The sequence below is a fragment of the Triturus cristatus genome, chromosome 8 (genome assembly GCF_964204655.1).
Source record: "Triturus cristatus chromosome 8, aTriCri1.1, whole genome shotgun sequence".
NCBI classification, from domain to species: Eukaryota; Metazoa; Chordata; class Amphibia; order Caudata; family Salamandridae; genus Triturus; species Triturus cristatus.
The window spans coordinates 1,134,143,475-1,134,158,306 of NC_140591.1; the positions used below are offsets into that span (position 1 = coordinate 1,134,143,475).

At 43.8% G+C, this 14,832-nt stretch overlaps 1 protein-coding gene across 4 annotated transcripts in view; it reads left to right on the plus strand.

The window, feature by feature from the left end:
* Nucleotides 1-14,146, plus strand: part of REV1 (REV1 DNA directed polymerase) — a 489,784-nt gene extending 475,638 nt beyond the window's left edge. For all 4 annotated transcript variants that reach the window (XM_085622772.1, XM_085622774.1, XM_085622773.1 and 1 more), the window contains 2 exons: nucleotides 3,221-3,323; nucleotides 13,719-14,146. In XM_085622772.1, the coding sequence (XP_085478898.1) occupies nucleotides 3,221-3,323; nucleotides 13,719-13,827 (212 nt within the window). In that variant the 3' untranslated portion in view covers nucleotides 13,828-14,146. The remainder of the gene's footprint in view (nucleotides 1-3,220; nucleotides 3,324-13,718) is intronic.
* Nucleotides 14,147-14,832: the final 686 nt, after the last annotated feature.

Consider the following 14,832-nt stretch of genomic DNA (forward strand, 5'->3'; position numbering starts at 1 on the left):
TGGTCAATTTTCCTAGATGCCTTAGACTTTTTCTTGAAACTTTCAGCGACCTTTTCCCCTTTAATTAAACCCTCCTTGCGCGGAACATTTGTCTTCAATATGCTTTCTACTTCCTTAATTAGTTTATCTATATCTCTAACCACACAGTTCTCTGTCACGTGTTTTGGTTGTTTGTTCTATGAGGTAGCACTTGGGGGGCTGGTAGTCTGTTTTCTGTACCCCATTAGATTTGAAATTAGTGGCAGATGGAGGTAGAAAGCAAGGTAGGCTAATAAAGAGTTGGAGCGGGGAGGTATCATCTGCAACACCTTCACCCTCCTAGTTTCAGCATCAAGGCAAACAATAGTGAGTAAGACAATCACTGTACCTTTGTTCCTTGCAAAGTAGATAGCTGCCTATGACCTTGTGGTGCAGAGCTAAGGGGGGTTGTCCTGCCCTGCCTTATCCTGGTTTTGATGGCCATAGACGGCCTGCAGCGATGGTGCATCATAGTACTTCGGGGAAGGGTTCCCGCCCTGCTTAGCTGCTCCTCCCCACCCCTCCCTCGCAGTGATTTTGGGACAGGTAGTCCCTGTCAGTTTTTGTGACCCCCCACACAGCAGGGCAGCGAGGGCGCTTTATAGTGCTTCAGAGAAGGGCTCCTGCCTAGCTCGGCTGCGCCTCCTCATCTGTGCAGAGATGCTGGGATAGTCACTGTAAGATTGTGTGAGCCACGCACAGAGGGGCACCAATGCTACTTTATAGCCCTTCAGGAAAGGGCTCTTGCCCTGCTTGACTGCACCTCTTCCGTGCAGGAATGCTGGGGTAGGTAGCCCCTGTCAGTTTTTGTGGGCCCATTTGTATTTTAGATTGCATCCTGCTACATGGGAACGCGATTTCCTGATTAGTTTTTCTAAAACTGTGTGTAGAGGGGTAGAGTGGCGTTTCAGTCACTCATTATCCTGATGGATTTGATTTAAAGTACTATGACGTCCGAGACTCTGCAACAGGAGATAAACACAGAAGAGTAGCCAGCTTTGCTGATAACTGTTTCCGATAGAGGTATTTATTTGATGGCCAAGACTTAAAAAGGTTGAGAACTCTGTTCACGTCCCACAGACGGGAATACTTGGTTACGGAGGAACCGACAACCTCACTCCCGGCAGGAGTTTCCACACCAGAGGGTGCTCACCAACTGGGAGACCATCGACTGGCATATGACCTGCACAGATTGCAGTCCTAAAGGTATTGATGGATCTATAAGCCAAGCCTGAGGAGGCCAAATCTGCTAAAACATTCAAGATACATACAACTTCGCTCCCACGGGATCCAGAGGTCCTCCCTCGGCTCGAGGGGTCAGAGGCAATGCGCCTGTAATTCCTCAGTACGCTTCTCTAGGGGAGCCCCCATGTGAGACACTGCCCCGAATATAGAGACCTCCATTATCTGGCAAAAGCTGTCTCCAATGGGCAGGTAAGCCACCTCCTCCCCTTCCTCATAATATTCATCATATTGCTCCACTGGGCTGATTTATGGGAAATTGTATAGTATTTACCAAGGGAAAATTTAAGCAGGTGAATAACCAAGCTTTGACACTGCAAGCAGAGGCTATCAATCATGTAAGGGACCTGCAATACCAAGATCCAAAGCGGGAGCTGATACACTCTCCCACCTGTGCTGCCCCTTAAAGCACTGTCTCTCCCACCTGTGCTGCCCCTTAAAGCACTGTCTCTCCCACCTGTGCTGCCCCTTAAAGCACTGTCGTGCACCAATAAATCTTACCAGCAATGCGGGTGTTGAGCTCAAGGCGGGGGCTCTCAAAATAATGCCCAGTTTGTTATTTAGCAAAATCTCACAACCTCCAATACCGCCTGGGCTGCCGCTCGTCGCTGAATCCTTCCAGCGAAGACACGCAGCCTCTCGGGAGCTACATGCGCTGAGCGCTCGGAGCTGTTGAACGCGCTCCCCCTAGTGGCCGGGAGACCGCGTCGTGGGTGCCACTGACAAGCGGATGCGAAGGAGCGAAAATCGTTCCTGCGGGCTTGTAAATACTGGGCAAAACGAAGTGCAGGCCCTCGTGCGAGCGTTAACGTGGGCCGGGACAGCTGTAAACAAGGAAATCTGTGTTAAAACAGAACATCAGCACAATAACACAGTGACACGAAAGGATACTCATCTGCAGGCTGTTGGAGCAGAAAAGAAAGAGGAGTACAGAGCGTCTACTCTAAAGGAGAGACGTGAACCTGATAGGACACTCATTGACTGATTCCTTTCCCAATGTTTGATGGGAAATGTAGTTTGTTAAAGTTTTACGTTCTTTTAAGGTTGCTGTGAGAAATAAAGCGAAAAAGATGAGTCTAATCCTTGATTCCAGTCCTGACATAGAATTGATAGAAAATATCCATACTGGAAACTTAGAAGTGCAAGTCATTAACTTGTTATTACTATACACTTACACACATATAAATAGGGAGTCCATGCATACAATGAGTGCCTCTAGCAAAGTGGGGTTGCAGGGATCTGTACCCCACTCTCCATCTGGGATTCTAGTCAACATGCAATCTTGCATGCACATGCGTAGTGTGAGTTGGGGGAGCTATCCCAGTGTGTTCCTGTATGTCTATCTCCATGTGCCGCACACTGATCGTGCATTGTCTCATGCCTTTCACCATAACCTGTATACTTTAAAAAAAAAAAAAAAACTGATGTAAACATTTGTTCTCCACTGGGCATGAGGCAGGCCTGTTCACCTGCACAGAGCTCTGTGAGTGAAGGGAACTCAATTATAGAAGTGCCTGAAACCAATGTGGCCACTAAAGGGATATTGTCAATAAATGCCAAGGCTGGTAGGCATTGGAAACCAGTAAGAATTGGATGAGTTAACTCAAAGAAATAGGCAAACAATTGAGAACCCCATATTTGGATTCCTTTTCTTCAAACTTTATACTTTGGTTTCCATCTAGAAAACCCAGTGGTGGTGGTTATTTTTTCAGGAGAGGGATCTAAATACATTTGTACTCGCTTCACACTTTTGATGCAAAAGTGATTCCATTAAGGGCCAGTGGTGTGCCATAAGTCTACAGCATAATAGCTGATGGCTCAGTCTTCTTCTCAGTTTCTATGTAACTCTCCACTGGAGCCACTTTAAAAAAGCCATTTAAATATTTGATAATTTTGGAGAGCGTCAATTAAAAGTTAATAACTATTCATACTTATGTTTCTGTTATTTGGTTTTTCCTAGATCCAATGGAGGAAGATATCCTACAAGTTGTGAAATACTGCACAGATCTGATAGAAGAGAAGGATTTGGAAACTCTGGATCTTGTTATAAAGTACATGAAAAGGTAACCCCAAACTTGGATCAACAGTTTCTTTTAAGATTGGAATGTAATATTTATTGGATGGTTCTTTTCTGCACATGACTCATTATGCTAGGGTACAGATTGTATGACTCTGTACTGGTCTCTCCCCTGAGGCGGAAGCCGGGGGCTTTACTTAGTTGTATGCAATTCTAATGCCTTGTTTTTAAACATTGTTTTAAATATTGCTTTCTAAACCTTTTTAAAACCACATACTGCTGCTACCTACCTGCACGCATTCTTGCCCTCAATCCTTCCGCGTTCTGCTACATCCTCGCGTTTTGGAGGAAGGGTCCGGCCATCTTGGGTGAGGGAGGGGTAGCGCTGCAGCTGCTCGACGCCTCACGCCCTCCTCACGCGGATATAAGGGAATGAACATCCGTCCGCGCAGCGGGCGCGCCAAAGGCAAGCCCGTCTGCGCCCGTCCGCGCCTGGCCCGCGCCCAGGGCCATGACCCCTGATCCATCTTCCTCACAACTTAAGCAAACCTATTCACGTTCGACTCTGATGAGGCTTCAACCCACTCACTCCCCTCAAATACGATTTTCTACAGCTAACTAAGGCTGCCAACCTGATCTGCCCACACTGCAACACCATGATTCGGATTAACAACTCTAAGGTGCTCCTTAATTTGCAAAATGATGCCAATGAAGTGGTCATCCTTATGGCCCTTATTAATGCGCGCTCTCTGGGCAAACATAGCCAAGAAATAGCGGACCTAATCACCGACAACAACTTACATGTCCTGTACATCACGGAAACTTGGACAGATGACTCTTCGGGCCCCGACCTAGCAGTGGCAGTCCCTCCTGGTTACAAAGCCTATCGACAGGATAGGGTTGGTAAAAAGGGAGGGGGCTTAGCTATCATAATTAGAGAGCGGTTCGAGGTTCGAACAGCACTTATTCCTGCCACTTCATGTGAAGCCATGCACTTTAATATAAAGTTTACAGCCCTCTTTAACTTTAAGGGAGTGCTTCTATATCGTCCCCCTGGGACTAAAGCAGGCTTCCTCACTGACCTTAGTGCAATTACTGAATCCATAGCCACCGAAGAGTCCGCCACAATGATGGGTGATGTGAACTTTCATTTAGAACAAGTGAATGACAGGGATACCGTTGCCCTCATGACAGACCTAGAAATAATGGGTCTCAGACAATTGGTCACTGCATCCACTCACAAGACAGGACATACGCTGGATGGAATTTTCTCCAACGTAGAGGGCCTGCATATATTAAATATTTTGCCCATGCCTTGGACAGATCATTTTGCCATACTCAGCGGCCTCACAATCAAGGAACCACTGAGGAATAAGGTTATACCCACTAAGCCACACCCCTTCAAAGTATGGAAGAGTCTAGACCAAAATAAATTTAAAACTCTACTGGACAAATCTTGCCCAATCTTATCGGATGATCCCATTATCGCCACCAGTCAATTTCATAATTGGATTGGCGAGGCCTCAAATCTCTTGGTACCCACCAAGCGTTATTCCAGGAATAGAAGTACACCTACTGCTCCATGGTTTACCGAAGAACTAAGAGCTCAAAAACAAATAAGCAGGAATAGAGAAAGGCAATGGCGCAGAAGCTACGACGCCAAAAGTAAGACCATATATAAAGAATCACTGGCCACTTATAAATCCATGATTGTCGCAACCAAAAAAATATATTTTTCGGAGCAAATTGAAACTGCTAAAAATTCCAGTAGACAACTATTCATCATAACTAAAACATTGACTGGCAATGCGCCAGACCTAAATCCCCCCCCATCCCAATTACTCTGTGACGCGTTGTCTGAATTTTTTTACTCTAAGGTTAATGACATCTACCAAGCTTTTTCCTCTAAAAACAACATCAGCAAAGTCTCCCCTGCCTATACCGTCCCCAGTAATACTTTGACCAGCTTCAGAGCTCTTTCTACTGACCAAATAATAACTATTATCAAATCTATTAAATCGGGTTCGGCTCTGGACCCTTGCCCTTCTTCAGTATTCTCTATGGTAATGGACACTATTGTCCCTGTCATCACACATGTCTGTAATACCATATTGACTTCCGGGAGTTACCCTGATTGTCTCAAAAATACGCTGGTTAAACCCTTGCTAAAGAAACCTAGCTTAGACAAGGAAGAGCTTAAGAACTACAGGCCCATAGCTAGTCTTCCTTTCCTAGCTAAAGTGGCAGAAAAAACGATGAACCAGCAGCTTTCAGAGCATTTCGAGACACATCAGCTCCTGGACGATACACAGTATGGCTTCCGCAGATACCACAGCACGGAAACCGCCCTCCTCAAGGCAGCGGATGAAATAAGAATCATTCGTGATCAGGGCGGGACAGCGTTGCTTGATCTCTCGGCAGCATTCGACACGGTCGACCACAAGATCTTGGTGGACCGTGTCGGGAGGATGGGCATTGACCATACGGCGAGAGATTTACTCTCCTCCTTCCTGGCCGACAGAACACAGGTGGTCACTTTGGGGCCATATCAATCAGCCAAGCTGTCACTCCCGTGTGGGGTTCCTCAAGGCTCGTCCCTGAGTCCGACACTATTTAATATCTATGTGTCGGACCTTGCAGGTTTAATCAAAGCATTTGGGATGAGCCTAACCTCATACGCAGATGACACGCAATTGGTGCTGGCCATCAAGGGTGAAGGGACGGAAGTGGCAGAGCGCTTCCAAAATGCCATGAGCGTGATAGGAGAGTGGATGGCAGGTAACTGCCTAAAGCTTAACTCCGATAAAACGGAGGTGGTCATCTTTGGATCCCTCTCACCGACCTGGCCCGCTCCTTGGTGGCCCCCAGCCTTCGGCACTCCACCCAGCCCGACTTCCAAGGTCTGGAATCTGGGAGTTATCTTTGATGACCATCTCAACTTCATGGCTCATGCTAATAAAGTAGCAGCCACAGCCCACTACAAATTGAAAATGATAAGAAAAATCATCCCATTCCTCCCTGATGCTGCTGTCAAAACACTGGTCAGCTCCATGGTCCTATCATCCCTGGACTATTGTAATGCACTTTTTTTAAATACCCAAACCAGAGTTATAAAAAAAACTACAAAATATACAGAATGCGGCAGCCCGTCTCCTATCCAGAACACCCAAGTTTGTACCCATCTCTGATACCATCAGGACATTCCACTGGTTAACGATCAAAAACAGGATCAAGTTCAAATCCCTCTGCATAGTCTATAAGGTACTCCATGATCAAGGTCCACGCCCTCTTAAGGACCAGCTCAAACTCTATCGACCGACTAGACAACTTAGATCCACGACTCTCAATCAACTAGTGGTTCCACGTTCTAAAACAGTTTCCTGGGGTGATCGCCGCTTTGCGGTAGCAGCACCCAAGATCTGGAATACGCTGCCACAACAAATCAGATCCAGTAAATCAGTCCTTCAGTTTCGCAAGAACCTGAAAACCTGGCTGTTTAACCAGTAAATCTTTCTGGTCCCTCCAACGTTGGGGAGAGTCAGCCGCCCAGTCAAGCGCCGAGACGCCCACGGGTATTCGTTCGCGCTCTATAAATGTCAGAAATAAATAAATAAATTTAAATGTGCAAGCCAAAGTCATAGTTTATGTAATTATGAAGGTGGTGTTTGTATAGCACATACCTCGCCAAAAGGCAGTAGAGGGATATAGTCTCAAAGTTCCTTTTCGATGAGTTATTGGGGGTGTTCAGGTTCTGGGAGAGAGTGTTTGCTTGTGGCATTTGTATGGCACACACCTGGATGGCAAGCAATGGATCTCTGTGTCATTGTCATTTTGAAAATAATGAGGTTGCAGAAATACAACATATTGAGCACGAGATGTGCTTTTTAGGTGGGTAATTTCAAAATGTCTTATATACAAGTGGCTCCTTCTTTTGTTTTAGTGGTTATGTTCCAAGCCATGAGTTGCTATTTTTTTTCACAGCTTCAAAGAGAATTTCTCTTGACACTCAAGTTGCTATAATTCACAATATTTTGGATACTGCTTGCTACTGGTTACATTTGTATTCATTTTTCTTTTGTCATGTATTGCATATACTGTCTCAGAAGTGTATGACAATGTGCAGTTTACTACCATTTTTTCTTCCTATAGAAAGGATTTCTTAGTGCAGTACTAATCTGCGAAAATGCTGGCTTTTAACAAATGTTGCAAGCATATATCTAATCACACTTCCAACAGTGATTCTGGCAGCTGTAATAACTGAAAGATCTTCTAGCCAGTGGCGGATGGTGAATTTATAAAGTGGTAGGGCGTAAAAAATATTTCGATTGAGCAAGACAGCAAAGAGGACGAGCTACATTTCCTGTCCAAATATAGGGAGCACATTACAACAGACTTCTTTCAGTTCAGTAATTGCACTTTCATCAGTTAGGGGCTTGTATATTTCTAACTTGGAGGCAGTATGCACCATCAGGACACAATTTTGAATCCTGGTGAATACCCTTGTGCCGAAAACAGTAACGCAATCTGGGTTACAAAATGAGCTTTTCTTCTTTGCTCAATGCTCAGTCTTCTTATAGGAACTGTATTGACCCCAACAACTTCAAGATGTATGCCGCATCTTATTTTCCACTCGGATAGCAGGCACTACTTAACAATTATGTTTATTGCCTGCTCTGAGGTCGTTGCACAGGTGTTTCTTCTGTGGGTTTATAAAAGTGCAGCCATAATGGGGGGGGCCCAGTGAAAATAATGAGTCATGAGACCAGGGCAGGTCAAACCTCGGTGACAAGGTCATGTATCTCCACTCTCTTGCTTGTTCTCAGACCTGCTCGATGCCCAAGACGCCGATTTAAAAGTATTTTTTTTATAATTTGTTTGTTTTGAATATATCTTCTTTGCTGATAACATTCTGAAAAAACACATGCATACAAACACTCATACAGCCTCACATACAATAAATGCTTATTCGCGCGCACACAAACACACACACACGCGCGCACACACATAAACAACATACAGCAGCGGCCGGCATGCTCGAGATAGGGAGGGGGGGGTCGCGGGGGGGGGGGGGGGGGGGGAATAAACTAACAATTGAAATCAAACATTAAACCTACCTGAGTGAGTGCCGGGGTACCGCACCGCCTCCGCTCTAGGCCGGTCACTGGTGAGTCCTTGTGTTCCTGCTGCAGGCAGCAGGCAGCTTCCTGCTTCCCTTCCCTACGTTGCGTACGCACACCAATCTAAGCGCTGGTAGGCGCAGCAGGCGAGCGCCCCGGCCGGGACATTTTCTCTGCATAGAGAAACACGGAGAGTGGCCGGTCCTGCTCGAGGGCAGTGGCTTACCCACTATTGTGGGTATTGACTGTTTGGTCGGCTCAGGGCCGACCAAACAGTCAGTACCCACAACTGTGGGTAAGCCACTCCCCCCCCCCCCCCTGCCCTCGAGCAGGACCGTTCACCCTCCCGCCCCCAACCAAGCACAGAGGCACTTCTGCTTTCTCGCAATGCGAGAAGGCAGGAACATAAATGGTCGTTTTTACCGTTTATGTTTCTGCCTTCTCGCACCGCGAGAAAGCAGTGGGGCGACGCCCCCACGCCCCAATGGGGGAGCCGCCACTGCTTCTAGCTCAAAATTCTTCAAGTTTAGAGAAATAGAGGTCAGGTAATCAATAGATTACACAGAACTTGCTTTCATTCACTCCTTAGAACAGAAAGAGAGATGTTTCCACAGATTTCTCTTCATTACCTTCCCTGTAAGTTTCTGCACATTGTTGAAGACAATCGGGTAAATTCAAATGCTCTGTACCAATGGTAAGTGCATTCTTTTTACTAAAGCCTATGTCCCTGTAAATAGGTAGAGTCCACATTTGTGGCATAAAGTGCAGATCTCTTGCTTCTCTGAAGATTTGGGATATTTTAGGTATTTCCCACAGAGTTTGGACATTTTAAAATGTTAATGTAGATCTCTGCCTAAAAATCATTGCAAGCCGAAAGCCTTCCAAACTATCAGAAAGGTAGAGGAATGGCAGGACCAATGAGATGGGAATAATGGTAGCTGTCTCAATTGTTCAGCTCCCCACCAGGCTGAAGTACTTACTTACTGTAATGGCACCTCGGATGAGGTACATCCTTGACTAAGTAGAGGGCGATGGCTTATTCTTTGCAGGAAAACCAATGAACCATTGAAACTCAGTCACCTAGTGGAGGTTCTCCTAACCCCCATGAAGAGAATGTGGCTATTAAGTGTGTGCTCATGGGGACATAAACATGCAAAGTGTGCGTACTGAGTTGAGGTGTGTGAGAGAGAAGAGAACCTGGCTCCAGGACAAAGAGGAGATAAAAAGGAAAGTGTGTGAGAGGGACAAAACGTTTGACATTCTTGCATACAAATAGGAACTGTGGACATGAGCGGGCAGTAAATCAGCACTTAGGTCGACCCGTGCCTAGGGATTGCTCCAAGTCGTGAGGCTTACTGATTCCTTTCCATTTTGAAGATTGTGTTTTAGCCTAGCTGTCATGGAGGGAATCCTTCAGAAATTCCAAATGCCCTCAAAACTGTGACTCTGGGATTCTTCAGAAAGGAGCCCCTATTCGGGGCTATGATGATATGTGGGAAGAGCAAAGAACCTGCTCCACCTTTGTAAAGGATTACATGCCCTTACCCTCTGATAACATTGCTGATTTTTCTGTGTTCTAAACAGATGAGGAACTTTTAATTCATCTGGATAGTCAATGCCAGAATGGTTTTTGGTAGTCTGAAACTTACGAGTTCTTTTTTCTATTCCGTTTTTACTTTATTTATGGACCAAGGCATGGCAAATCTGTTGACTGCAATACTTTTCTGTAAAGTCACCCCTGTCAAGGAATGTCTAGTTTGTGTTTCATTCAAGCTCCCTCTTCTACTCATTCATTCATTGTGTCTAGTGCTGGAAAGAAAAGCACAAAACATACATGTCATAGCATGTGTTCCTGACACGGGAAGCCAGAAAATATCCCTTTGGGAGGAAAGTTGCTTCAGTTTCCTTAACCATTTGGCAGGTTGTACAGTGGCAACTTTGGCTTGAAAGTATGTAAATTGCAACATGTTTGACGCCATAAGGTAGTTGTTACTACAGGGCAAAACCAGACCAGGATCAACCAGGATGTAGTAAAACCTACAGCCAATGAGATGTATAAAAGCAGCAAATGATCTTGTTGTATCTGGCTTTAGACAATTTGCTTTTGCAATTGATTTGAAGAGTTAGCAGCAGTGAAGCTTACTTATGTCTACAAATTGACATTCCAGGCATTACTAGTTTCACCAACCCCTCTTTCATATTAACACCCTTTCTCCAGTATTATTTTTTTTATATATATAAATGTACATAGGAGAAATACAATCATCATAACCATAACAACGGTCACGTTCATGACAGGCATGAGAAACACAGGTGCAGCAGACTTAATGATTTTACACACAAGCAGGATTACACATGAATAGTACAAAACCCCTGCCCCTCAGCGTGGTAATATATATATCCTTCATTATTGCATTTCCGCCCTTTGGCAGCATGTTTGGGGATAAACAATTATTCCATCCTGACTCCCTCATCAGGAGGTTGTGAGGAGTCGGCCAGGGAGTCTAGGCCATAGTAGTTCAACCAGCTCCCCCATACCTTTGGGAATTTCTGTGGGCATCCCCTACTTTTATATGCAACTCTTTCGGTGGCCATGTACAGGTCCATCCCCCGCCCCCATTCCTGGAGTGTAGGAGCTTTTGCCGCTCCCATGTGTCTGGCCACATCTCTCTTGGCCACCACTAGGCCCAATACGCTGAAGATTAGCTGGGGTCTGGTGATGTCTACATCGCTAGGAATGCCCAGGAGGACAACCCTGGGGTCTGTCGGGATAGGTACCCCCTGTAGTTTGCTCAGTTCTTCGTCAGTTATTGCATGCCAGTATAGCTGTATGACTGGGCAGGCCCAATGTATGTATACAATCCCCCACCTTAGTCTGGCAGCGAAGACAATCTGGTTTTTCTGCCCGCCTCATTTTATGTAATCGTGTCCTGTCATAGTATGTTTGGTGTAGAATCTTGAATTGGATGAGGCGAAGATGGGCTTTGATCTCTACCTCTTTTGTGCATTAGGGCCACCTCCCAGTCCACATTTTCCATTGTGCCCACCTTCATTCTCTCACTGATCTCTGAGCTTACCAAAATTGTCAGGCATATTATTAGGCGTCTTATATGTACCCTTTCTCTCCAGTATTGGATCTTTCATAGATTCACTTGCTTGAATCATTTCCCATTGTTGAGCTGGGAGTCCCACTGTAATATTTTCATAGCAATACAAAAGAAAATCCTTTAGAACAACATGAAAACCATGCTGTTTAGTAGCACCTCTCACAGTTCTGCTTAGAGAATATTTTCCTTTGCTGGATACTTATTAAATGTATTGAAATGTTTGCCCTAGAGCCTTAGTTTCACCTTTCCCAGTAATTTCAACCATTGTCTAACATGAAAACAGCTATTGTGGTAAGAAATGGCTGTTTGTGGGGGACTCAAAAGTGGACTGCGTTTACTTCTTTTTCGTTCCCACAACATTTGCCAGAGAATTTCAGTTTCGATAGTGTTATCAGTGCTCTCTGGTAGGCTGGATAACAGTTGAGGATTGAAGTTGGCACATCTGATTGTTCCTGGCTTCCTTTTGTTTGGACTTTGTGAGAAAGCTCTGCAGCACCTGCTAAAAGAAGACAGGAAGGGATATCACATTTCCGTTAGCTTCAAGGCTATATCTACATCTACATGAAAGAACAAGGTTGAAAATGTTTGGAAATGAGGAGCTAGACTCTCCTGTGAGGAGTGGAGCTGGCTTGACCAAACAGTAGCTCTATGGACTTAAAACTGGTGTGTAGACCTTATTCAAAGACCGAGCCTGTCCATGAACAGTTAGCATTAGCATCCCAGTTGAACTGGACTGAACCAGAAGAGGACATGTCTATCAGCCGAGGCCTGCAACTGCTGATGCGTCTTTAATGCTCTCTCAACCTAGCCTCGATGTACTAGCCTTGCTTCCAGGTTTGGTGCTCCAAGATCTATGATGCAGTGCTCATCCGATGTGTCGACTTGAGATGCCACTGAAGTCCCTTTAAATGTTTAGGGTCGAAAGGAGAGTTAGGGTATCTCCCTTGTAGTGTGTCCACCATCTGGCTGCTTTGCACCTGCAGTTATAAAGTTACTGTGTCTACATGTTTTGAAGTCACTCAAACCGTCAAATAGGCTTTCCTGCCCTCAGTCGGAGCTCCTTCAATTCCCCGAGTTCCACTGCTACTAAAAATCTTTACTATGCCTGGCTGGTTTTTGGAGAAACAAACCTCTAACATCTGTGATCACCATTGGGTGCCAAAATATCATTTTTAACCCTATCTTCCAGCAGCAATTGCCTCCCTAAAACACAGCTGGGGACTGTTTTGAGTCACCACTCGTTTTCTTGAACTGAGTACAACACTGGAACAAGGAGGCCATGTTATACTCATCTACTCACTTAATATTTTGTCAAATTCCATCTGCCAATGGGTCCATCCCTTCCCTTCTTTAATTGATTTTATGCTCCATTACAATTTTGGGTTATGCAGACCCCCTGTGGATTTGGCACATAGACATTTTAATTTATTGGCGAAGTACAAACCATTAACTAAAGTACGGGAACCTGGACATGCAGTAAGTAGGTAGACATTCAGAGATGGCAAAAGTCTTCGTAATCTGTTACCATAAGATAACTTGTACCACAGACTCTAATGTAATGGTTATAGTGCATCACTGTGTATCAGGTGGGAAAGGTGGGACACCAGTGTCATGTAGTATGTCCATTAGATGTAGATCTGCAAAACTTAAAGCAGAATTGTCCAGGAGATTTCAGTGTAATCAGGATAACCATAAGGGATGGAACCTTTCTGTACGAAACTTTCACATTCGGTCCACTGTTAGTGACTAGTTTACTTATCGGTACCGTACGTGACCTTCTTACAGGTTACACATTTGTCCAAGGCCCAGCTACATACAGAATCACTTAGATGTTGGAGAAAAAGTTGCCAAATTAAGATTTGGGATTTACAAGATGATCTAACATCTGGTACTATACATGATTTTTCAACATAGGTAACCCATTTACTCTACAGCAACCACTCTTTCAAGGTAAGTACATTTTTCTTTTCTTACAGGCTCTCTTGTTATCCTGTTTAGTCAAGTATTCCTGGCTTGGTGTTGTCATTGGGGCACCTTGTTCAACTAAACTGTACTGTGTAGCAAAATGTGGATGGTTTACGGACCATGTCTGCTTAAAATGCAAATATAGTTTTAATCTCTGAAATGGTAAAAAAAAATGTATTTTGCCTCTTCTGTAAATGCATTTCATATATCACTAATCCATGTGTATGTTGATTATTTTTTACCCCAAACCAGGCTAATGCAGCAGTCTGTGGAATCAGTTTGGAACATGGCTTTCGAATTCATTCTTGATAATGTTCAAGTGGTTTTACAGCAGGCTTATGGAAGCACACTGAAAGTTTAAACATGCAGGCTTGTGGAGACCCTGGGGCTTTCATAACTGTGCCAGAATTGGTTGTAATATATGTGCAAATTGCATGAAAATAATGGTACTAATTTCTGCGATAACTTTCAATTTGTTTTTACACAAAAAACAGTGTTTTTTACATTTTTCTTTTTTTTTTTTAAAGTGCCAAACTTATCAGTATTGCATGTAAATAATATTATTAAAATTATTTTATTGTAGTATAGCTTCATTTTACAACATGTCTGTTTATAAAATTTTATGGATTTTTACAGTGAAGTGTTTATAATTGGTTATTAAAAAAACTGTATATACGTTTTTTCTTGGTCCTTGTAATTTTTGCCACAATCAGAAAAATTGCCTGCCATCTCTCTGTATAAAGAGAAAAAACACAGAGTTTCCATTGTAAAATTTAATTTGTTTGCTGGTTATATCACCGTTTTTTATAAGGTAGATTTAGAAGTTTAGAATTAATCCATTTGAGAATGTACATATCCTCGGGGTATACAAAGGAAAGGATCAGAATTTATTTTTTTACCTTGACTAGACAGATACAATATGTACATTACCATCTAGACATTTGCTCTTAAATCCAGCTGGGTCCATTCTTGAAGCATAAGGATAGGTCATCATTACAAATAATGCACCAAAGTTGTATGTGGCTAGATCAGATATGATGTGCATCCTTACCATGTTCCTGCTATGCAGATCTTCACCATAGCTCATGATGTGTTGCACTTTTTGTAGGTTTTGTTATGTTTCACACTTTCAACAAAATGCATTTATACTTTTATTATTTTTAATTTCAGAACTTTGTAAAACCTCTGGCTACATAAGACATTAGAAAAGCACCAGTTTAGGTTGAGGCACTGCAATCCATCCCATTGTGGTCTCAAAAAGAGAAAAATTAAACTAGAAATATGTAGGCGAACTGAAGGAAAATCAGCATGGTGATGATGGAGAACTGACCATAAACTTAGGCAATATTCTTTTTACATTCTAGAA